Consider the following 26,696-nt stretch of genomic DNA (forward strand, 5'->3'; position numbering starts at 1 on the left):
ATTTGTGTTTCCACTGGAAGTGAACATCTCTTTTTTAAAATAGAGCAGTGTTGCATTCTGGGAAATAGGGTATAATTTGAAGCTTCAAAATGAAACACTGCAATTATCAGGGGCTACACAACGGGTGGTTTCACCAGTCTGCTGCAGATCATGTAACAGTTCTTTGGTGCAGATTTTCAGGAAAGATGTTTGGCCTCATGCATTTCAGTCTGTCTGAGGTCTGGACTTTGAATGAATCATTGCTCTCCTGCACCATCAAGTAAATGTAACACAGGCAGTGTGATCATAATGACAACATGATGTGTGATGCTTTGAAATGAATAAATTAATGAATGATGTTTGTGATGCCAGTAGTTACATTCTTAACGTTTCATACTGGTTATACAATGGTAAATGGCCTGTATTTGTATAGCGCTTTACTAGTCCCTAAGGACCCCAAAGTGCTTTACACAACCAGTCATCCACCCATTGGTGATGGCCCTCTGACCACCACCAGTAGGCAACGGGTGAAGAGTCTTGCCCAAGGACGAGACTATCCAAGCCAGGGCTCGAAACGGCAACTTTCCGATTACAAGGCGAACGCCCAAATCTTGAGCCACGATCGCCCCACAATGAATGGGCTTAAGTGTTGTCACCATAACACGTCATGGTGACAACATTTCAGCCATTTTTATTTAAAAAGAACTTTTCCTCTGTGCTGGATTTAAGCTTTATTTTTTAGATGATTTTACCTGCTTTAGAAAATACCCTTTCACAGGGCACAGGTGGAACTGGGGACGTGAGAAAAGCACCAGGAAGTTTGTATAAGTTGGGCAATACATTTTTTCTGTCCTTCACAGTACTCTGGGGGTTCTCCAGTCTTCAGTGTTTGGTTCACCCTCCACTGTTGTGTCTAAACGATGTCACAGTTTGATACCTCAGACAAACAGGCTCTATGTGACTAAATCCAATAATATCATTAGAGCGTATCCATTTACCCAGAGTCACTGACTGAAAAGCTTCTGATCTGTTAAGATCATTAGCATTAGATTAGGTATGATTGTTTGTTTTATGCAATTTTAAGGAATAATGTGCATGTTTATATAATTTTCTTATTTCATATCTGCAGATAAACCCAGGACCACACTGACAGCAGGAACAACAATCATACCAGTAGGGGGCAGTGTGACACTGACCTGCTCTGTGCAGAGCTCTGATGGATGGAAATATGAGTGGTTCAGACGAACCCAAACAACCTATGAAGTTCAAATCAGAGATCAACAAAACAGAGATATCAGAGTATCTCAAGGAGGAATCTACAGCTGCAGAGGAACAAGAGGAAACCCAGTTTACTACACTGATCAAAGTGATGAAGTCACCATTGAGATAACCTGTGAGTTCAGTAATTTAGTTTGAAATACACATTCACTCATGATTATCAAACATACAATGTTAAGTTTTCTGTGTTGATTTCATGTTTCTGTTTGTATCTCAACTGTTAATATGTGTAAACAGTTTCCAATAAAGTTGTTTTAAAACAACAACCCAACTGGCCTCAGATATTCAGAGGTGAGACGATCACTCTGACATGTGAGGTGCAGGAAGGAGGTGAAACCACCGAGTGGGAGTATGAATGGAGAGGACCCAGGACACCCACACAGTGGACACACAATAATGATGTGACATTCAGAGTTTCTGAGTCCAGCAGTGGAGACTACATGTGTAAGAGTCGACGCAGAGATGACTCATATTCTTCAACAGAGTGGAGTGAAGCCTTCACATTGTCAGCATCAAGTAAGTCATGTTTGTTGTGTGATCTCCATTTGACAAATGTCATAATGGTCAGCACAGGATGGATTCAATGGTCTACAAAGCATGTTACATTGTTAGTCAGACAAAGAGCTGCAGCTGATAGTAGCCTCATTGTAGACAGTTTGTCACCACTTTGTGTCATGAACTGTCAGCTGGTATAGAGACGCCAATGCTGACCTGCTGCCCCATCACCTGAGGACAATAATGACAGAAATAAATAGATATAATAATAATAATAATAATAATAATAATAATAATAATAACAATAATAATAATAATTTCCAACAAATAGTGGTAAATCTACAATTTTTAGAAGACAGAATAAGTCATTCTGGCCTGTCATCATTTAATCAAACACTGCCATTTGTTAAAATAAAACACATACATATGGTGGGGTTTAATACAAAAAGTCCTAAAGAATAACAAAGGGAACTGCAAATACGAAAGGCAAAACCATTAAAAAACAATAAATAACAGAACCTTAAAGAATCAAAAACATTATATATAAAATATAATATTGTGAGGAGAAAACTATTAGGAGGCAAAGAAACACAGACTCAAAGATTTTACATGTACATGGGCGATGCCCCGACACTGCACCAACGTGTGCACTGTGTGTGTGTCACAGAGGAATCGCCAGTACGTTCCTTATTTATACTCAAACAAGCTTTCACAGTAATAGGTGTGGCATGTACAGAACTCAAATAACATCTCCTTAAAAGGAGAGACCGTTAGCTTATCTGTTGAAACAGGAGGTAGCTTTTTGGCTGTCACAGCACATTTTTTCTGCACACAATGTCTCACTCCCTTTTCCTGCAATTGTTCAATTCACAAGCTCTTCTTCCTTTAAATGAAGCTACAAATAAACATAACACAAAACTCAAAATCTCTCAACAAATATAAAATATAATGTAAAAAGAAATGATGAGCAATCAGATTTGAAAATTTAGTGAAAATATTCGGTGTTGGAGCCACACCAGCTTCACACCAATAATGACATCAGGGCAAAGCAGCAGATGGAGGAGAATCGAGGGAGGAAGTTAAAAATATAACATAACAAAATATTGTTACTGTTGCTATGACTACCATTATCACCACCACCAGTCACCTCCAGCAGGAGGGGAGCATATTGAGACTGATCCATTTAAACTCACTCACAGAACCTTGAGATGGTCCAGTTTAGTGTGTGTGTGTGTGTGAGAGAGAGCGAGAGAGAGAGAATGTAGAATCGCAAAAGTGATGGATGAGTTTGATTTACGGTGTGATTTGTGAGATTTTGATGTTAGTTACTGTCTTCGGCTGTGTCAGGGAAGACCTCCCTGCTTTTTCAGTGTATCTAGTAGCATTTATTCATAATTTGTGTGTTCAAACATTCAGACTTTCTATAAAACACGGAGTATCTTTAATTAATGTTGTTATGGAAACTTTTTTCATGCTGTGAAACTTGAAACTTTAACCAGGACTGCTGTGTTTTACCTGTTATTTTGCTCACAGATGCTGTAATCCAGTGGTTCCCAAACTTTTTTTGCTGGGCCCCCCTTTGTTTTACACGAAAAACGTGTAAACACACGCGTACTAACACATCCTCCAACCACACACACTCATATTTTGCTCCATTGCGGTTTATTTCACACCTCAAACATTTAGTTAACAATTAAGCAAATACAAGTAACCTGCAATAAATGACAGGTAGTAATAAAATAAACTACTAACTCTTTTACGCTACGTCCGCACCTACACGGGTATTTTTGAAAACGCAGCTGTTTCATCCACACGTAAACGGCGTTTCGAATAACCGAAAACGGATATTTTTTAAAACTCTTTTATTGCGGACGAGGAATACAGAGTTCGTCTGGCAACGTCAAAGGTATGTGCCTCTTTTCACGTCAGGCTTTGCGCCACGTTATTGTTTACATGAGATGAATTGCAGAATGGCAGACCAAGACGAAATACTGTTACTGTTAATCTGACTGTCTTCAGGTTTTACACGCAGTTACTGTCCCTCCATTTACAAAGGCAGAGGCGTCGCCGTGTGATTATTTTACGTGTAGTTGTTTTGTTTTTTTTTTCCCTTCCGTGTAATAATATTCAACATTGCTATCAATACATTTTTCAAAAAATGCCTCTCTGTGCAAAATAGGTTTAAAAACATAAACAGCTGTGGGATACTGTTTGTCCGTGATTTGAACGGGGGAGCAAATCGTGGCAGGATCAGCCTGATATTATTTGTATGCCGCTGTAACTTTACTGTATATAGAGCTAACATCTCCAAAATGTCAGGAGTAGTTAGTCATTACAACAAGTGTTTGTGAACTAAAAATCAAGAATGTGGGATACTGTTTGTCCATAATTTGAAGAGCCCAGCGCTGCTCCCGACGAAGGGAAAACCAATTCTGCAGGGGAGACCTACCTTGGCACTTGTGCAGGTGAAACCAAAATGAAGACATGCTTCACCATATTTTCTAGTCTTTGGCTTAGAATGAAGTTGGTTTGGAAACATATTCAGCGATGCTTCATCTCCTGCTTTGCGTTTCTGTGGGCGCCCCGTGCTAGCAGTGTCCAAGCGTTTTGTTTTTTTCCTTTTCTTACCGCGCCCCCCCCCTGCCATGGCTCTGCGCCCCCCCCTGGGGGGCGGGCCCCACACTTTGGGAAAGTCTGCTGTAATCAATCATGTATGCATTTTATTGTGTAATAACAGCGACTGCAGATAAAAATAAAGTTTTTTTTAAAACTAAAAGAAATATTAAAACTGTCATGAATTGCTGTGCGGCAGGCAGGAGTTGGACCCAAAATGCAAGACTCACAGACTCAGGGGATGAACTCAAAAATCACAGCTTTATTTGCTGGTAGGACAAACATACAAACTAAACTAAACTGGGAAACAACAAACTAAGAACTCACAGCGAGACACAGGGAGATCCACACAGCATGAGGGACGACACGACACTGACTCAGAGAAACACAGGGTTTAAATACACTGGGGAGTAACGAGGGGAATGAGACACAGAAGGAGGGGACACCTGGGAGAAATCAGGACTGACGAGACAAGCAAAGCAGGACACATTCACATAAGACACGGACCTTCAAAGTAAAACAGGAAGGATCACACAGAGACGCGAACTTGACACAGTGGAGACAGCAACTAAGAAACACAGAGACATAAACCATAAGGCAGAGGACTCTAAGAACCGAAAGACACAGAGGGGAACTCAAACATGCAGACACAGACTACACAGAACAGAGGGGACACAGAGAAACATGAAGGGCAAGGGATCGAAACTAGAAACCATAGAATAACTCACACAAGTACAATAATACAAACATCACAAAGAACTAAAAACGCTGGGTCAGGAGACCCAGGACCGTGACAGTACCCCCCCCGTAAGGGCTGGCCCCAGACAGCCCAACACAAGAAGACGAAAGAAAAAAAACCCAAAAACCGCCCAAAACAGAAAACAACCCAACCAGGGTGGGCTGCGGGGGTCCAGGAAGGAGGGCCCGAAACAAAACACCGAAGCACAAGAAAGCCCCAAAACAAAACAGGAGTCCAAAAAAAAGAGAACAGGCCAGGGGGCCAGCCGGGCAGAAGGCAACGGCGGCGACGAGGAAACAGTTCAGGTGGCCGACTGCGTGGAAGGCAGCGGCGGCGGCGAAGGAGACGATGGAGCCGTTCAGGAGGCCGGCCGCGCGGAAGGCGGCGGCGAAGGAGACGATGGAGCCGTTCAGGGGGCCGGTCGCGCGGAAGGCGGCGGCGGCAGAACAGAGCCGGAGGCCGGCCGCGTGGAAGGCGGCGGCGGCTCCCAAGCGACAGGCGTACCGGCCGAGGCTTGGAGGGCACAGGACCAGGCGAGGCAGGACCAGACGGGGATGAAGACTCGGATGAGGCCGGACCAGACGAGGATGAAGACTCGGATGAAGACTCGCGACGCTAAGCGAAGCTTACAACCAGGCGACGCTGATGAAGCGGAAGCTGGACCAGGCGACGCTGATGAAGCCGAAGCAGAAGGTGGACCAGGCGACGCTGATGAAGCCGAAGCAGAAGCTGGACCAGGCGACGGAGTGGGTGGAGACACGGGGGCTGCAGCCGACGAGGATGAAGACACTGAGGCTGCAGCCGGCGAGGATGAAGACACTGAGGCTGCAGCTGGCGGCGGCGTGGATGACGCTGGTGGAGCAGCAGGAGGCTGGACGGGCCCCTCGGACCCTCCAGCGGAGACGGGAGGCTGAACGGGCCCCTCGGACCCTCCAGCGGAGACGGGTGGCTGAGGCCGGAGTGGTCCCTCAGACCCTCCAGCGGAGATGGGTGGCTGAGGCCGGAGCGGTCCCTCGGACCCTCCAGCGGAGGCCAAAACAAAGCCAACAGGCATGAAGTCCTTTGGCGGACATGAGGACAACTGGCGCTGCACCGAGCACTGACTCTGCCCAGGCAATGCTAACATGGTGCAGTTCTTAGGGGGCTGTTTAAACTGCAGGGGTCCAGAATCAGCTGGGGACTGAGACCTAGCCTCTGGGGAAGCCCTGGAGTGGCAAACTGTGCCAACGGCGGCTAAACCATGAAAAGTGCCCTGAGTAGAAATTAAGGTACCTCCCTGCATGGAGTGAATGAGCAAAACTGGCGACACAGGAGACTGAGCAGAGAGTGGCTGCTGGGCAGCTAACTGAGTAGAGAGTGGGAGCTGAGCTACTGGAGACACGGGCGAGAGTGGGAGCTGAGCTACTGGTGGTGGTGAAGTGGATGACTGCACAGGAGAATGAACTAGAGGTAGTATTGACGGTTGGGGAGAAAGCGGAGCTGGTGGTTGAGCGGATGACTGTGCTAAGGGAGGCTGCGCTGGGGACACTGGAGACTGTGCTAAGGGAGGCTGTGCTGGGGAAAGCCGAGCTGCAGGGGACTGAGCTGGGGAAAGCCGAGCTGCAGGGGCCTGAGCTGGAGACTGCAGTGACGGTTGTAGTGGAGGTGTAATGGGTGGAGGAGTGGCTGAATTGGCTGCGGGTCGGGCGGCTAATGGCTCAGCTACAGAGTGTATTAACGGCAGGGCTATGGGTTGAATGACTGACTGAGTAGCAGCCTGAATGGCTGGGTGTAGTGATGGTTGTGGTGGAAGGGAAACAGGTGGTAGTGTGGATGATGGAGCTAAGGGCGACTGAGTGGCAGACCGAACTGATGACTGAAGCGAAGGTAGAGGTGAAAATGGAGCTTGTGGTGGAGTTAATGACTGTGCTAGCGGGGACACAGGAGACGGAGCTAGCGCTTCTGGCTGGGCAGCTAAGTGAAAAAACACAGCCCCGGAATAAACAGTCCCAAAGTCAGGAAACTCTTGATTGTCCCTTCCACTCACTACAGCTGGCAACTCAGAAGTCTCGGGGTCCGGCTGTGGCGGTGGGTGTCGGCGGCGTGAGCGCCATTTTCTTCGGGAAGCCGAAGGTGCGGGGATGGAGGAAACTGGCAACGACGGAGAGGTCACGGCCGGCTCCTCATCCTTCGACCACATTGCTGCGAGAAAAGCAGCGGGTGAGTGACAGTCAGAGTGGAGGGTGGATGGAGAGGAGTTCAGTGGCAGCGGCGTGGAAATGTTTCCCGATTGTGGCGGTCGCTGTTGCGGTATGACGAGCTCGCGAGCTTGTACTGTCTCCTTGGCTTTCTGCAGATTGGACAGTAGGCCCGAAAATCCTGAGAGCTCGCGAAGATGGGGATTCCCCTTGAGAATTGCCTCGATGGCGTTTATCCCAATGGACATTGTTTTAATGTCCGAGGCGTGGGAAACTCGCTCCCACAGGCTGAAGATGCGGGCCAAATCGCTTTCCCGGGAGGAGCCTGCTGGGTCCATGTCTGGTCGCGTCGTACTGTCATGAATCGCTGTGCGGCAGGCAGGAGTTGGACCCAAAATGCAAGACTCACAGACTCAGGGGATGAACTCAAAAATCACAGCTTTATTTGCTGGTAGGACAAACATACAAACTAAACTAAACTGGGAAACAACAAACTAAGAACTCACAGCGAGACACAGGGAGATCCACACAGCATGAGGGACGACACGACACTGACTCAGAGAAACACAGGGTTTAAATACACTGGGGAGTAACGAGGGGAATGAGACACAGAAGGAGGGGACACCTGGGAGAAATCAGGACTGACGAGACAAGCAAAGCAGGACACATTCACATAAGACACGGACCTTCAAAGTAAAACAGGAAGGATCACACAGAGACGCGAACTTGACACAGTGGAGACAGCAACTAAGAAACACAGAGACATAAACCATAAGGCAGAGGACTCTAAGAACCGAAAGACACAGAGGGGAACTCAAACATGCAGACACAGACTACACAGAACAGAGGGGACACAGAGAAACATGAAGGGCAAGGGATCGAAACTAGAAACCATAGAATAACTCACACAAGTACAATAATACAAACATCACAAAGAACTAAAAACGCTGGGTCAGGAGACTGTTAAGGTTCAAATATTGAGGAGGAGAGTACAAACAACCAGGTCCAGAAGAGCTTGGTCAGACAATTTATTTTAATGAATACACGCGTGGGAAGACCAGTTCCGTTCGCAGACAGGGCTGATCTTCAACTTAATCAAAGCATAAGCAGATATTTATACCATCAGGGTTTGATTAATGACGCCCCTTCATACGTCAGATCAATTTCATACATAGGTCAGTTCAAAACCACAATGACTTTTAACACAGTTCAAAAGAACATCATCTTCTGTTTTCATGGCCGGTTCTTCCAGTCAACCTTTTGACTTCCAGTTCTCGTCTGGAAACTGTTCCTCTTTTTGCAGAGACAACAAGAAATTGTTCCTCTTTCACAGTTGCGAGCAAACATAACTAACCTCTCACCTATAAATGACTCTCTCTAACTGAGTGTGTGTGTGTGTGTGTAGATGTCGTCCTCAAATGCTCTCTCATCTCACCCGTTGCACTTCTGACCTTTCACCAGAACAGAGGCTCATCCTTATGTGTAACGACCTAACTGAAACTACATGTACTATGTTGAATAAATGTTTTAATCAAGAACCTCTACTAAAAACTTAATAAAAGATATAAATGAAATAAAAGATAACAATGAAATAATTTCCCTGCTCTCCACACTCCCTCTCTTGGTGACCCTCTTCAGAGGGTCACCACACTTTACTTGTGTCATTGCTCTGACCCTCTCTAGCCGTCCTCTGGCTCAGCAAATCAGACAACAACCTCATGTCATCTAATTGGTCCAGTAATAAACACCAGCTCCCACTCGAGAACACTCCATGCGTAAGATTAGGTTTTTTTCTGCGTCCCTCTCTTGTGGTCCATCAGGCCTCGGGCCTCCAGCATCCTCACCCCCCTGTGGTCGCCGAGATCTTCTGTAAAGGAAACAAAACACCTTTTCCTGCACCTCCCTAACTTATCATATTCGGGACTCTTTAATCAAAAGCATGATCCTAATTATGTTCCTGACTTTTTAACTTCTATTTATATATATTCTTCAACGTTGCTCATCATTTTAAACTCTTAAAGCGCTGCTTTCACGTCCGGTTGCTCGCTCTATTTTCCCTTATCTGATCATCAACATCCTGTACACAAACTGTCGCTGCTGCAAGTGCCTCCACTCTGACCTAAAGTCACCTTTTTAACAAGAAAATCATTATAAGCGCCTATTCTACTAAAAGCTCCAAAAGAAAACAACCACTCTAATCAATTATGTTTAAACATATAAGCAATTACTCATGCATACATTTTATCATAGCTAAACGCTGCCTTGAAACAATTCCTGTGTGTTAACACTAACTTCATTTTAACCTCACATTTCCTATGTTATAACCTGTTTTTTAGTATAGCCTTTTTATTTCATTTTGCTCATTTTAATGTAACAATACCTTCTAATTCTAGTTTATCAGATTTAACCAAACTATATGCTCTCCTTCCTTTGGTCCTTCTTTAAAGCAAGAAACTCCCATTCAGTCCCTCTTTCTGTCACTTATTACAGGGCCAGCTCAAGTTCAGTTAAAAGCTAAATGAATTTCAGGCCTCTGGCCTGACAGGTTTATCAATTCTATGTGTTTGTAAGCATGTGCGGCCTTCTATGCTCCAGTCACCCTCAATATATCAGCTGAGACATCGTGCTCAGTGAAGCTTACAACCTTCAATACGCTGGGCATCAACTCTGTTAATTAGCACAATCGCAATATGTAAAAAATCATTTCTACGTATAAGCTCTCCCCTTTATCCTAAAAATAAATCTATGTAATATATGTATGTGTAAGCCTACATTATAACCACTTCTTCTAGAAATCAAAAAGAAATCAAACCTTTTCTACTCCTACAACCTTCACTAGTTTTCCCCAAAGCATATCTTTTTGTCAACGTGTCCCACAATTTCCCTCTAAGATTTGTATACAGCTTTAAAACACTGGCATTGTATCTTCTAAACAGGATTCAGTTCACTTTAATCCTTTAACCTTAACATAAAAATAACAAAAATAACAATTTCTGCTTCAGTTTTACCATATCCAAATGACCAAAAACCCCAAAAAGTCCTAAAATGATCCTTAAACCCATTTCAAATTATTAAACAATTAAATTATTAAACCTTAAATCCCCCCCTTATTTTGACACATTTCATGTGTCAAAACTAAAAATGCTCAGTTTTCCCCACTCATGATCCAATCTATGTCATAAAAATAAACTTAAAACAGAACAGTTATCAGTCATGTGTTTCTTCAATTAATGGTAACATGAGTTATATCAAAAAATGTTTCCCCTTTAGCATTTGGCATTCTCCCAACAATATACTATAATCCCATAATCTAATCCCAGTCAATAAAACAGAAATTTTCTCTGGTAAAAGCAAATTGTTTGACCACATTTATTCATCCCCACCTTCATCCAGTCACACACATCCACTCACATGCATTCACACCATATTGTTTGCTAATAGTGGAGCCTCCCGCGCAAATGATCAGATTCTCCACCCTCAGCAAAATGAGCTCATTCATTTGTTTTATTTTGTCATAGTAAAATAATTCTTTATGCTTTTGGACTGGATTGAATCGCTACAATCCTTTTAGACAGGGACTTACGACCTCATCAGTCCCCACAGGTAGCTTTCTCCTCAGCCAGTTGTAATCTGGAAAGCCCACCTTATATTTGCTCTCCCCGAGAATTTGTCAGCGCTGTTATTCACTGTTGCAGGCCTGCTTAGAACAAAAATGAGAAAAAAGAGAGCTGATTATTAGCTCATCAAAGCACAAAACAAAATCACCTGACAGGTTTTCTCTAAGTGCACTGCTACAAAAATAATGGGCCCCCTCTTAGACATGTCCATGTTTACTAAAACTCCCTCTATTAAAACAAAAACAACCCGAACCTCCCTGACAGAATCAACCCATCACCACAACAACATCAAAAGTCTTAAGCACACAAAAGTTTTGCCACCAGAGTCCTGACACTCCCAGGTCAACTCACATAATTTCACCTCCTCAATACACCGAAAATCTTGTTAAAACCACACAATTTGCACACAACAATCACCCCCTTTATGCACTTTAACATACTTAGATTCAGCATAAGATATTAACCCCCTTACAACAACATATCATCACTAAACTATAAATTTCCTATCCAAATCTGCACTTCTGAACAGTCTGCTATGCTTCCTCTCCTGAAAGCCTCAGTCACACACACACAGGAAGCTTCTTCGTCACCACTCACTCCAGCTAATTTGCATACTGAGTCATCTCTCAAGAAGTTGCCGTAACAAGAGAAACATATGTTTAAACATTACCACCTTATTGAATTATTTTATTTCTTTCTACCGTGATCACTGGTTTTGATCACTCAGTACGAGAGCACTCCTAAGTCACTCTTTTAAAACTACTTTAATCACCCCTATGTTTTCCCATAACTCACTCCCTTTATCATATAGCTTCTTTGAGTTATTCCTCAACTTCAAACTCAAATGTATTTTATTAAACATTCACACCATTCTATCACTCATACAAATAGCAAGCTGATCTTCATTGCGTATGTTTGTGTTCTTAGCCAGGTTTAATCAATGTCTATGCATTAATCTCCACGAGCTTGTCCTTGTAAGGTTAATGCATTTTCTGCTTGTATATGTGAATTGGCATATGTTGCTTCTGCAGTGTTTCAGACTCCTCCACAATTCTCCACTTAAGCCGTCAGTTTTCTCTTTCCCAAAATTGCTAACCCAAATTTTAAGTTCCCACCTTAAATAACAGCATTCCTTGTCCTCAGCCAGAAGTTAGGGCCCACTTGTCAGGTTTATGGAGACATGGCGCTGTGAACAATTCAACCAGAAACTTGCCTTAACATGTCCAGTCATGTTACCCTATAGGTTTCTTCCGACCGCTGCATGTGGAGAATTGATCCAGGTCTGTTTCACCCCTGAAGAAACACACTTGAGACATTTTCATTATTATCATGAGTACTTAAACTACCCGTTTCCCTCTCTCTGGTCAGAGATACCAACTTATGTTATGTGTATAAGTGTAAGCAGGTCTTCATTGCGTTTCCTATGTATTTTTGTTCAGTGAGTGTAAGCTGCTTTCTTCATTGCCTCTGTATGTTATAGTCAGGTTTAATTCATGCATCTTTTCACTGATTTCTTAATTCAAACCCATCTCACTTCTGATTTTTTCCAAAAATAATTTCACACGTAACAATTTGTGTATGTGTGTTTTCTATTTTCGTTTACCTCTCTGTTTGTGACGGTGGACATCTCTAAACCATCATGAGTTCAGGCTTTCATTTCAATCCTCTTTACCCTGTATTCTCGCAGTTGAACTCGTCCGGCTTCACCTCTCACTGGTCCCTGTCCTCTTCTCTCAGTGTCCTTTTGTTGTCTTGAATTCTCCAGCAAACACAGTCCGTTTCTTCTCTGTTTCTCTTCAGTATTTTCCTTTTGGATTAAGTCCCAGCCTGGCAAAATATCACATTCAGTGCCTTTAAACAGTCATGTCACACTGTTCTTACCAGCCTCCAGTTCACCGTGCATGTTTCATCACGTGGTTTCTTTTTCTCTGTTGATCCTTCCAGTCGTCTCTTTCGAGATTACTCCAAGCATGGCAGATCTGAAAATCAGTGTCCAGTGCTTTCCCACAGTTCAGCTGCCCAGCCTGTAATTCACAGTGCATGTTTTCATCACGTAGTTCTTTACATGCTGCTGCTCTCGTCAGTTTAGTTTCAGTTGCACTGCCTTTTGCCTGCTGTTAATTCTTGAAGTCCACGATGTTCTGTTGGTCTTCATCAGGAGATTAACTGTCCTTTGAGCTTCTTCTCAGGATGGGGACAAGTGCAAGGTCAAGCTGTAAAATTTTAAGCCAAAATCTGGCCTGTTTTCCTTCCAATTATGTTTTATGGTTTTGCTGCTGTACTCAAGGTTCTAGGTTGAAAAAAGTCCACCTGTATTGACACACTAAAGCATACCATTAATATCCTTTTCATTTCTTTTCTTAAAACCTCCATTCGCTTCATTTGGCTAGAGTCTAACTCATCTCTCTCTCTGGGTGCTCACTCGTCACAGTCACTCTCCTTCTATGGGCATGCAAAGTTCCTGTCACACACACCATTTCCTGTCACACACACACAGCACTCAGAGGAATATTTTTGGTTTCTCTTTCCTATTTTACAACCTAATCAAACTGTTTAGTTTTACTAAATCTTGATCTAAAAACAATGCACCCTTATTTCACGCACACACTCTTTTAAATATACTAAATTCTTTGCATTTGTCAGCATTCACATCACAGTCTTCAGCGTGCTCAGCAGAGCTCTTTCAGACTTCAGGAATCGTCTCACACACACACCGCCTTTTCTCTCACACTTCCACTTCTGCACTTCTACTATCAACTTTCATAGTGTTATTATTTTTTATTATTTTGTATAAATCACACCCAATCACTCAAAACCTACTACTCACGGCATTCACACACTTAAACTGTGACAAGAGTTGAGGAATATAACTCAAAACACGCTTTCCTAAGAGTATTTTAGACATGCCTTTCATAATCAGAAAGAGCAAGTCAAAAAGAAAAAAAACAATTGAAACCTCTATTAATTCTCACAGCACACACAAGAAATTGAAAAAATAAAACACACCAGCATTTATTGCTGGCGAGAAGTTACTACTGAAAGTAATATGTTAGTCTTAAATATATACAGTGCACTCACTATATTTATTTATATATATATATATATATATATATATATATATATATATATATATATATATATATATATATATCAAAACTCAGTCAATTACTATACATCCACTACGGCAACTCAAAACTTTATTTATAGCCCTCTAATAAACATAAATGTCGTCTTAAACACACATTCAACAATCTTTCCACCACTATTTGTAAACCCAACTATCGTTTAAACAGTTCACTTCTTACTAATTTGCATTTTCACACACCATCCAAAAATAGCAGCACACAGTCAGTGCATTCTTGACTCGACACACAGCCTCCTCTCACACCAAACTCTCTTATTTTATATTACAAAGACGTCTTATATTTACAACCACTGTCAGGCCCGACAGCTTTAGCGCCTAACCAATTTTGACAAATTTAAGTTAATGGTCCAACCGATAAAGTCCAACTTTTTTGTGATCAATTAACCAGTATCTGTCCAACAGTTTCTGGCCTCATCTCTAAAATCTCTAACTCAATTTAAGAGTGTCCAACACCCAAGGTCCAACCTTTGCTGCCCAAAAAAGCGCAGATTACCGTTCCAAACGGTAAAGTGGTCCAACCACTAGCTTATTCCAGAATGCCCTGTACCCCACAGTTAAGCCACACTGAACTAACCCTCTTCGCCGAGAGGTCAATGTCGCGTGTCCACGACAAGGAGGGAGCGTAAACTCCGGGCTATGCGCTTCCTACCAGTCCAACTGGCGTTCTTCGATAATTTATAATACTTTGGAACAACAGTAAAACACCCAAAAAAGTGTAAGACTGAAGCAGGTCCAACCTTCTAACCAATTAGGGGCTCCACCCCAAACAATAACCAAATTCCCTAACATACTAAAATCATTGAGCAGTCCAACTGCTTTCCACGGTCCAACCGTATTAAATCCTTTAGCGGTCCAACCACATTCAATCATTTTTAGCAATCCAACTGCTTTAAATCCTCAGTACTGTTATGAGATTCTCATCAAAATCAAAGCAGACATTCACCAGTAATTTCAGTGAGTAGACTTTAATTTGTAATGTCCAATTTGGCACACTTTGGAAATAATTCAACAGGTAGTGCCTTACCTTTGGATAAGCCGGCTTATGCCCACTCACTTCGACCACTGGCACTCGTGTTTGCCCGTCCGACCACCTTGGACCCCAGATTACTCCGTCTACACCTCCAACTCTCTCCCTCCTCAACCACCGGACGAAGCCCCCAAATGTTATTTTAGTTTTTTTTTTCTTCTTCTTTTTGCCTGTCCCATTTGGTTCTTTAGCCGTCAGAATTGTTGTCTGAAGACCAACAAGGATACCCAATGGATTTACTTTGCCAAATGGATCATCGTGGCATTGCCGTATTGGTCCATTTGATCGACCTTTGTTTTGATTATTTATTATATTTTATTTTCAGATGTTACAGACGGGACAGACATGAGTGAGGGATAGGAAAGGGAGAAAGAAAGAGGAAGGAAAAGAAAAACAGAAGGGGAGAGAGACAGTGAGAAAGGGGGGGAGGAAAAAAAAATCTCCTGGATCACCTGTTGAGAGAAGAAGAATAGAAAACAAGCAAAAAAAAAAAAACCAACCAAAGCAACATACTAAACACAACACCATCGCATTAATCTAGCTAAGTGTAAACAGCAGTAAATACTAAATATTCAATGTTGTTGTGCAGCACGCAGGACAGACAGCGCACAATGTGCTTTGAAGTAGCAGCCAAGAAAGGTGTAATTTAAGTCTACGAGCAGTGAACACCCGTGTGCACACCTGTGTGGATCAACGCGCTTGTATTCAAATGGTTTCCACATGTAATGGTCTGCAAGAGGATGTAGCGAGCCATAGCCCCGTCCCCCAGGGCATGAAGCATGCATGGAGGAGATCCAGGCCCCAGACATCCAGAGGCCTCAGAGTGCGAGAGCCCAAGGAGGACCACCGGAGGGGCATCCGTGCCACCCTCATGGGAAGGGCTGAGGATCCCCAGACGAGGCGTCACCCAGTCCCCAAATGTTAAGGTTCAAATATTGAGGAGGAGAGTACAAACAACCAGGTCCAGAGGAGCTTGGTCAGACAATTGATTTTAATGAATACACGCATGGGAAGACCAGTTCCGTTCGCAGACAGGGCTGATCTTCAACTTAATCAAAGCATAAGCAGATATTTATACCATCAGGGTTTGATTAATGACGCCCCATCATACGTCAGATCAATTTCATACATAGGTCAGGTTAGAGTTAAGTATTTATTGTCATTGTCAGAGAACAATGAAATTGCGTTTGGGGCTTCCGTACAACCCGTAAATAAAATAATGAAGAAAATAATAAATACCCCTTAAAGCCCAAGTGTAAGTATTTAACCCAGTGTGACTCCAGTGCAATAAGACAATCCTTAGCAACAACATAAGAACATGACAAGTGATGTTCATAAAAAATTCAGACAAAGACCTGAGAAACATGACAAAGTACAACAATGCAACCCATTCAATATTATTGTACTGTAAGATATGATGTCAGATATGATAGTTATCTATTTAAGAGAGAGATGACTATCTACTAACTACTCACTAACTAAAAATATGATATGATATGAAAATATGATGATATGATGCACCAATGCAGACCAGTTCAGTGCTATTAAGAAGTTGGATATGGTTATCGTCCGTGAAAGGGGGGTAGAGAGTTCAGGAGCCTCACAGCCTGTGGATACAGGCTGTTGGCCAGTCTGGATGTTCTGGCCTGTATAGACCTGTACCTTCTCCCCGAGGGCAGCAGGTGGAAAAGGTGGCGCGCAGGGTGATGTTGGTCCCGCAGAATACTGTGCACCCTCCTCAGACAGCGAGTGGGGAAGATATTACTAACCTCTGGCAGACTTGTTCCAATAATTCTGCCAGCTTCTTTCACCACCCGCTGGAGTGCTTGCTGATCGGCCTTGGTGCAACTGGGGAACCACATTGTGGTCAAAACCACAATGACTTTTAACACAGTTCGAAAGAACATCATCTTCTGTTTTCATGGCCGGTTCTTCCGGTCAACCTTTTGACTTCCAGTTCTCGTCTGGAAACTGTTCGTCTTTTTGCAGAGACAACAAGAAATTGTTCCTCTTTCACAGTTGCGAGCAAACATAACTAACCTCTCACCTATAAATGACTCTCTCTAACTGAGTGTGTGTGTGTGTGTAGATGTCGTCCTCAAATGCTCTCTCATCTCACCCGTTGCACTTCTGACCTTTCACCAGAACAGAGGCTCATCCTTATGTGTAACGACCTAACTGAAACTACATGTACTATGTTGAATAAATGTTTTAATCAAGAACCTCTACTAAAAACTTAATAAAAGATATAAATGAAATAAAAGATAACAATGAAATAATTTCCCTGCTCTCCACAAGACCCAGGACCGTGACAAAAACCTTCATAAAAGGTGACTTCTTTCTATTATACAGTATAAACCAAACACCAAACATATCACTCTTAACCCATCATTGTTCCTTCAACAGTGAATTGCATTAGTTTACATTCAGTGTGACTTCTTCAGGCCAGAAAATGAACAAATAGTTTTACTGTGCTTGCTTAGTTTGTGATGTACAAGTAACTGCAGCTTTGGCATCATGTTGACATAGACACAATTCAGCAACAGAAAATCTAATTGTCTTAAAGTGCAGAGAAAAATGTATATATTTACCTTTTTTTCATAACATTAGACAAACCCAGGGCCACATTGACAGCAGGAACAACAATCATACCAGTAGGGGGCAGTGTGACACTGACCTGCTCTGTGCAGAGCTCTGATGGATGGAAGTATGAGTGGTTTGGACGAATCCAAAGAACCTCTGATGTTCAAATCAGAGATCAACAAAACAGAGATATCAGAGTATCTCAAGGAGGAATCTACAGCTGCAGAGGAACAAGAGGAAACCCAGTTTACTACACTGATATAAGTGATGATGTCACCATTGAGAAAACCTGTGAGTTCAGTCATTTAGTTTGAAATATACATTCACTCATGATTATCAAACATACAATGTTAAGTTTTCTGTGTTGATTTCATGTTTCTGTTTGTATCTCAACTGTTAATATGTGTAAACAGTTTCCAATAAAGTTGTTGTAAAACAACAACCCAACTGGCCTCAGATATTCAGAGGTGAGACGATCACTCTGACATGTGAGGTGCAGGAAGGAGGTGAAACCACCGAGTGGGAGTATGAATGGAGAGGACCCAGGACACCCACACAGTGGACACACAATAATGATGTGACATTCAGAGTGTCTGAGTCCAGCAGTGGAGACTACATGTGTAAGAGTCGACGCAGAGATGACTCATATTCTTCAACAGAGTGGAGTGAAGCCTTCACATTGTCAGCATCAAGTAAGTCATGTTTGTTGTGTGATCTCCATTTGACAAATGTCATAATGGTCAGCACAGGATGAATTCAATGGTCTACAAAGCATGTTACATTGTTAGTCAGACAAAGAGCTGCAGCTGATAGTAGCCTCATTGTAGACAGTTTGTCACCACTTTGTGTCACGAACTTTCAGCTGGTATAGAGACGCCAATGCTGACCTGCTGCTCCATCCCCTGAGGACAATAATGACAGAAATAAACAGAGATAATAATATTAATCATAATAATAATAATAATAATAATAATAATAATTTTCAACAAATTGCAGCAAATCTACAATTTTATAAGTAAGAAAAAGTCATCCTGGCTGTCATCTGTTAAAACACTGCCATTTGTTAAAATAAAATACACAAACATGACTGGATTTAATACAAAAAGTCCTAAAGAATAACAAAGGGAACTAGAAATACAAAAGGTGAAACCATGAAAAAACAATAAATAACAGAACCTTAAAGAATCAAAAACATTTCTCGTTTGGCTCTGACGGAGGCGGTCACATTTTTCTCCCTCCCTTATCTTTCCTGCTTAGCTTCTCATATCTTTTATCGAGTCTCGTCTAACTCTCACCCTCAGAGAGTCTCTAAGTCTTGTTCTCTAAAACCTAAAGAATTATGGATTTGACCAACCTGTCTGTGAAGGTTCTCAGTCATCCAGGTCATCGTAGTCAAAGGAGCTTGCAAAGAAAAGCGTCTGGACTTCTTTAAGTTACTTGAAGACGTTTCACCTCTCATCCGAGAAGCTTCTTCAGTTCTAAGGTCAAATGGTCGCTTTTTTTTGCAAGCTCCTTTGACATTTGACCAACCTGTTCGTGACGAAACACACACTCTCTTCTCTATGAGAAGCCTGAGCTCGGGAGAGCCATCCTGCAGAGACCTTTGCTGCGAGATGCTTGATGGTTGGTTATGTTGTATGTCTGGTGACACTCTTGATGGAGCACATTGAACGACATCTACCAATTCGGAACCACAGTAACAGAGTTTTGGCTGATTGGAGCTGGCTTGGACCTGGCTTATCAAAGAACAAGAAACGGCTACAGCTGTTCAGAACCCCACAAGGCTCGTTGAGATGATAGACGATGGGCAGGCTGTGAGTACTCAGACTGTGATTATTGAACCCAATATGGGCAAGATCTTGACCATCTTCACTCATGTTGCTGTCCCCATGTCATCAGCTGACAGGATCAACAAAAATTCTTACCTGATAACAATACTGTTGTTGGAACTCTTTGTCCATCCTTCAAGGTCACCTGGATCCACTGGAGACTGTTGACCTTTGCTTAACCGGGCGTGGTGACACTTTCTCTCAGCTGAACATGGCATACACACACACACACACATACACACGCGTAACTGACATAGACACACACAAACTGCTCTCCTAGTGGAGCCCAGTCTGAGTAGAGTCCTTTTTTTCTCCTTCTGTCCCCGATGTTGTGTATTTTCATTGTTTTTCTTAAATGCTACCTATTCTGACCTGTAATGGGATGTTTGTGTAATATATGTATGGTCGGAAGAGGTCCATTTTCACTGCAGGCAACTGCAAGTGACAAATTTTGGCTTCATTCATTCATAAACACAGAGTCACCAGACCATGACAAAATTACTTTTTAAATACAGCAAAGAAAAAAAGAAAAGTTTCACAGTGTTGATAAAAATGAGTTTATAGTTTATTTTATCTTGTCACCAAGATTTGGTCATGTTCACATTTTACATCTAGTTTTTTAAATTATTTAGATTCAGTCATTTATTTGTTTGTTCTTTTTCTAAACTGAACTGCAGATAAACCAAAGGCCAAACTGAGAGCTGATAACACAGCTGTTCCAGTAGGGGGCAGTGTGACCCTGACCTGCTCTGTGAACCCATCATCATCATCTGGATGGAAATACTACTGGTACAGAGATGATACCACAGTGGATGTTGTCTCCCCATCAAATGGACAAATGAGTGTCTCACAGGAAGGACTCTACAGGTGCAGAGGAGGAAGAGGAAACCCAGTTTACTACACAGAGGACAGCCAAGAAGTTCAGATTAACACAACTGGTGAGTTTGGATTCAGGAACAATGTTGAATAGATTGATGATTTAGGATTACTATGAAGGCCAAACAGCATTATATCTCATGGTAACCTCTTTGGCATTGTAATAATGTTCTTATTGGAAATGGTTGAACATGAATAGTCACATAAAATGTGGAGTCTAGAGAATCAGTGTCAGGAATGTGATCCAAGGAGGGGAGACTAGGTGGGATTATGAATGTGAAACAACCACTTTCAGCAAATCTCCACATCAACATAAATTCACAATTAGTTCTGCAGCAATTCTACAAGTAACACTGCAAGTAGTATAGAACAGGAGTCACAACATCAAACCACAGAGCAGAGTCATGCTGACAGTTTCTGACAGGAAACAGAAAATTTCAATGTAAACATCAGTTTTTGTTTCTTTATATTAAGATTTGACTGTTTGACACGTTTATATAGTAAAAGTTTGTAAAGCGGATTTACTGAAGTCAACATTTTAAGAGGAAATTTTAAGAGACTGTCGATGTCTTCATTGTGGGGAGCAGTGTTGGTCAAGTTACTTGACAAAAATTAATCAGTAACTAATTACTGATTACTTCCCCAAAAAAGTAATCCCGTTACTTTACTGATTACTTATTTTCAAAAGTAATTAATTACTTAGTTACTTAGTTACTTAGTTACTTTTTAAAAACACGATTTACAACCTGAAGAGGTGATAAAGCGATAGATCTTTCAGCCCAATTCTACTTTTTCTACATAATCCATCATACAAAATGTAATCAAATGGAAAAGTCCCTTTTTAAAACTTGTTTTATCAGTTTTAATCTTTTAACTTTATGCATCAAGCAAAAATTTAATTATATGCAACATTCTCTGACTTGAATAAATTAGTTTAACATTTAAACCTATTTTCTGCACATTCCAGCACATAAAATAAAATATTTTTTGTGTTTACACTCACTCTTTCAAATAGATGCAAGTAAAACACAGCAGAAAATAAATAAAGTCAAAGACTCAGCGGTCCTGTTGCTCTATTTTCACCTGTAAAGCAGAACTGGGGTAGGCGGAGGTTTACCCTGGTGCAGGTGTGCTGCGGTCAGTTGAAGAATCCGCGAGTTTCTCTGTGAATTTCCCATTACGTCGTAGCACACTCGAAGCTTGCTCGGAAGTTTAGGGTTTTTTTCGCTGTAAAAAGAAGTTTTCTTCCCACGCACGATGGACACTAATGTTTTTGTCACTTTTTATGGAATCAAACTCAAAGTAAGGTCAGTACTTCCACGCTTTAAACGCTGCATGCTCATACTCTCTCCCACAATCGATATGTGATCCATTGTTGATCTGCACACAGCTGTTGTCACTAACGGCGCACTCGCTTACGTCACTGTCATGAGACATTCTCGCAAAAAAAATCACGGTTTTAGTAATGCAGTAACGCAGCGTTCCTACGGGAAAGTAACGGTAATCTAATTACCGTTTTTGCAATAGTAATCCCTTACTTTACTCGTTACTTGAAAAAAGTAATCAGATTACAGTAACACGTTACAAGTAACGCGTTACTGCCCATCTCTGGTGGGGAGTCATTCAAACACAGCAGGAGTTGACTCAAAGTGTTGTCTAATCGAAGAAAATAGTTGAACTGGATCTTTTACATTAAAACTGTGTTATCAAATATCAAATATAATTCAAGTTTATTGATAATTATTGTTTATTGTTACAGTAACTGAGTCAGGAGCTGACAGCTCTTCATCTCCTGTGTGGTTGACTGTTCGACTGGTTTGTGGAGTCTCTCTCATTATTATTCTCATGCTCTTGTTGTATCGCTGCAAAACGACCAACAGTGAGACCTTTTCCTTTACTTACTACAAACTCTTTATCATTCAAAGACACAAATGCATCATGAGCTTCATGTAAAAGCAAAAGTCTTATTTTACATTTTTAATAAAGGTGCTGCTAATGAGCAGACGCTCAATCAGGATGAAGATCAGCAGCACGTGTACTCCTCTCTTCTTCGTGGTAGTTTGTCATGTAGTTTCAAATATTCTGATGCTATTTGCAACAAGACTGTACTTATTACATCTGCTGCAGCTTTTAATATAAATGTTATCTGCAAGAATATTTGTGTTTAAATTAGTATCACAGACATGAGGTGACTGGTTTTCTCTGACCTGCAGGTGATCGTTGTGTCTATGAGACAGTCAGAAGATGTGAAAACACTGAAAATGGTAAAGTTTACACTTTCATTAATATAAAGCTTGTGGAAGCTGGATGATTACACAATAACTGTGTTTAACCCTTTAGAGCCGGTCGGAGCGAGCACGCTCTGTTTTGCGTAACTATTTTTAAATCCCGGTAGCACTGCAACCATGTGAGCTAGCGCAATAATTTTTTTTGCATATGAAACCGGAGGAGTTGTACTTACATCTTATGCCATCAGCTTGTCCTAGGTCACAGTTTCCTTCCACATATAGCTTTGCAAAAACTGCATAAAAAGCACTTGCAGCAACAAAATCATAATATTCCAGAAACACGCTTTGCCGATCCGATCAGCTGTTCATAACACTTCCTACGTTGGAATAGGCGTCAGCGCGAACTTTTGCATGTCCGCCATTACCTGCCCGAAACCGGAAGTGACGTCATTTTCGCGGAAATGTAGTCTTTTTTTTTTTACCATCAGGGCCTCAGGGCCTATACTGGTGTTTTTAAAAGTTATGTTTGACTTTATGACTTTCTGTGTCGTTTCTGGGATGCTTAGGACTCATATTGCACTGCTGGAAATAGTTTATTTTGATGCATATGCTGCTTTTTTGCAAATTTGCAGTATAATATTTATTTTTGTTTTTCCTGCAGTATATAAAAATAATTTCCTGTGGTGGGAAACTATTTTGTGCAACTTTTTTGTATTTACAGTTTTGAGGGATAAGCCTCTTAAATTTCTCTAACTAGAAATATATGTTAAAAAAGCAAAAACGATTTTCAAATTTTTTGTAGTTTATTGCACTTTTTTGCAATTTGTGTAATTACTATGCACTTAATGAATACATATTATTAAAATCTGGGCTATAATGGTTGTATTGATGTATAGCAACTTGAAATGCTCCCAAAAATGGCACTACAGCATGTAAAAATATAATATAAGCTCTGGCGGACTTAGTTCTATGGTAGGTCTTAAAGGGTTAACATGAAAGTCAATCAGATTATTATTTCAGGTCCAGCAGAAGGTGATTACACCAATGTCACATCTGTGATTCAGCTCGAAGTCATTAACAAGACAAGTGAGTGCACAAAATGTGAGATTTGAAATGCAAAATATACATTGGTAATTATTCTCTCTGATAATAAATGCATTTGTGGACAAAACAGAGAGTGTTTGTTTTGAAATGCTTTCATTTGATCACCTCAACAGGGCAACGTGGTGACCCAGAGGAGAGCTCTGACTACAATAATGTCAATCCAAATTCAGCCACAGCTCTAAACTCTTAACAGCAGCTCTTTAGCTGTTTTTCTCTTTTTCCTTGTAAAGTCTCTTTGAACTTGAAGTGACTTTGAATGAGAAGGTGAAGATTTTGAATTCAAAGCAATGATCCTGACAGCTTGAGTTTATATTTCCTTTAGAAAAATCGTGTGTTTCACTTGTTTCTCTCCCATTAGATAATAATTTTGATGAACTTTAATGTGCTGTAGATCTGTTTATTTTTGTTTTTAACTATTTCTTCAATTTTTTTTATATATTACAATTTTCTTTCTGGGAAGCACTTTGTAACTTTGCTAATAAAAGTGTGATGTAAATAAAGTGTGTTGTTGTTGTGTGTCAGACTGAGAGTACATGTTACAGCTGTTCAGTGTTGTGCATGAATCCACTGAAAGAGAGCTTTCATTTAAAGACACTCATTGTCATTTAAAACAACTTACAACGTGTGATGATCAGAAGCTGTTAGCTTCCAGCTAGCTAAGTGTGACTAATAAAAGCATCATAACAAGACTCATTCTTCATAAATAAGGAGACAAACAAAACATGGTACTAGGAGTAAATCTAAGCTGAGGTGCATCGTGGACGACAATAATGGATCAAACTACCAGAGAGTTTGAAGCTGACGGGAAACGTCGCCATCTTTCTGCAAGAAATGTGGCGTTACTGCTTACAGTAGCAGGGCCCCAAGCTGTGCAAGTGTACAATGCATTTGGTAAGCGATGTATACGATGTGCCAGGTGATAAAGTTTGATGTTGTCATGGAAATGTTTCATGGCTTTGCTCTCCTAAGAAGAATGAGACATATGACAGATACATTTTTTGCTTGAGGATTCAGCAGTTACGCGAGTCATTTGACAGCTTTTTAACTGACCTGAAGCGTAAAGCTTTGCTATGCTGCGTCACTCAATGATCTGTGACCAAATTGCTTTTGGCATGGTGGACAGAAAAGTCAGAGAACGGCTACTGAGAGAAACAGACCTTTTACTAGAAGGAGCTATACAGATTTGTCAAGCATGCGAGTTGTCACAACAGCATGTTTGGACTTTCAGTGAAATGGGTGCCACTGCCGTCAATGACAGCACTACTGTGGGAGCTGTTTCCAGTCCAAGACGGAAACGCACACTGCTGCAAACTGACAGCAGGATGTTGAATTGCAAGTGCTGTGGCCTGAAGCACATGCCCAAACAGTGTCCAGCCCATGGTAGAACATGCTCAGCATGCCACGGGAAGAACCACTTTGAGAAGCAATGCTTCTCAAAAAGTAAAGAGGAAAAGAAAAAATGATCATTGATCATCATCACGGTGACACATTTTTTGTTGGTTTGGTTAACTGTGAAAATGAACCAAAGAAATGAATGCCATAGTGGAAGACAAGTGGACAGTGCAGCAGCAGAATGGACCTAAATATAATGTCCATATTTTTTAAGTATTTTGGATTAGTAGTACTGCTGTGTTTGTTGCATCATATTGCTGTAATTGTTTATATGCTTTATATATTCTGAGGTAAGTTAATCTATAGTGTTACATCATATTCTATAAGGATGTTATGTGTTTGTTTACTTTCTGCCCAGTTTGACCCATTTAGCAGAAGTCAGCCTGTTTAAGGCTCTGATATCTATTCTGTATGACTTAAAGCAGTTATGACATGGTCTGATTTTCTCACCCAATAAAGGAATATTTCATATATCAGTCTACTCTTCATTTTATCAGAAACAGTTATCACAGCCTGCAAACTTTCTTTTTACCCATATTTGTAAGCATTCATACAGATTTAGTCATGCCAACATATTAAAAGAACAATATCTGTCTCTTACGTATAATACAGTGTAAAAGATACTTGTCTTTGAGTGAAGATATAAAGTGATGAGAAATATAAATAAATGCAAGTTGAATCTTTACTGAAGCTCAGTATTTGGCACAGTTCAGGCTCTTTGCTGTAATAAATTATAATTAATATAATAATTAATTATATTATTATAATCTGTCTGCAACAGACTGACGACCTGTCCAGGGTGTACCCTGCATCTCACTCTATGACAGCTGGGATAGGCTCCAGTACCTCCTGCGACCCTGAAAGGGATAAGTGGAAGCAAATGGATGGATGGATAAATATAATATTGGCCATATTATGTTTACATAACCAAAGTGTAATGACACTAGTCTCATGAGTGACATTAGCTAATTGTTATTTCCTTGCTCATCTTAAAGCTACAGTTGGGTACAGAAATGAAGCCCAACAATCATGTTTTTACGGTCTTAACAGCTTAACAAACTTAACAAACCAAAACATCTCATAAAAAAAAACAAGAACAAGCCCCTTCCCCCCTCTGCGCAGATGGTCTTAAAAAATATTCTGCAGTGGATCAAAAACAAAAGAGAACCACTAATCAACATATGGACATTACCTGATGCTGCTGAAGTGAAGCAGAGCAGAGTTACAGAGGTTTTATTAGAGACACAAAGCATTTTGCAATTTTGCATAATTTTAAAAAGTTGTTCAGTATTGAACAGCAGAAATGAACAGCAAAAGTAAGACGGATTTCATAACGCGTTAACGCTGTTTATGTGAAGTGTAGTTTGGATCTTCTTTTGCTGCTGGTTCAGTCAATATTGTTTGGAGAGAGAAAAAAACCTGCAGCTTCAGAATCTAGCGCAAAAAGGACGTAAACACAGAGCCCGCCAACGCACCAAAATCAGAGCTGTTGGCTTTCAGCCCAGACCGTCTGTGTCCGTGCCTTCAGGTGAGAAAGGCGACATCTCGCTGATTCTGATGCGTCCGCGGTTCTGTGCTTTGTGTTTATGTCTTCGTGCAGAATCCGTGTACCTG

The 26,696-nt window shown here is 41.3% G+C and overlaps 1 protein-coding gene across 1 annotated transcript in view; it reads left to right on the plus strand.

Annotated features, from left to right (window-relative positions):
* The window catches only part of LOC308408021 (Fc receptor-like protein 5), a gene marked incomplete at its 3' end in the record, with an annotated part of 174,560 nt that extends 156,001 nt beyond the window's left edge, over positions 1 to 18,559 (plus strand). The window contains exons 7-11 of the mRNA XM_080900071.1: positions 1,109 to 1,372; positions 1,495 to 1,773; positions 17,681 to 17,944; positions 18,067 to 18,345; positions 18,516 to 18,559. Coding sequence (XP_080756197.1) covers positions 1,109 to 1,372; positions 1,495 to 1,773; positions 17,681 to 17,944; positions 18,067 to 18,345; positions 18,516 to 18,559 — 1,130 coding nt within the window. The remainder of the gene's footprint in view (positions 1 to 1,108; positions 1,373 to 1,494; positions 1,774 to 17,680; positions 17,945 to 18,066; positions 18,346 to 18,515) is intronic.
* Positions 18,560 to 26,696: the final 8,137 nt, after the last annotated feature.

Source organism: Rhamphochromis sp. 'chilingali', assembly GCF_963969265.1.
Source record: "Rhamphochromis sp. 'chilingali' genome assembly, chromosome: 1".
Lineage (NCBI taxonomy): Eukaryota > Metazoa > Chordata > Actinopteri > Cichliformes > Cichlidae > Rhamphochromis > Rhamphochromis sp. 'chilingali'.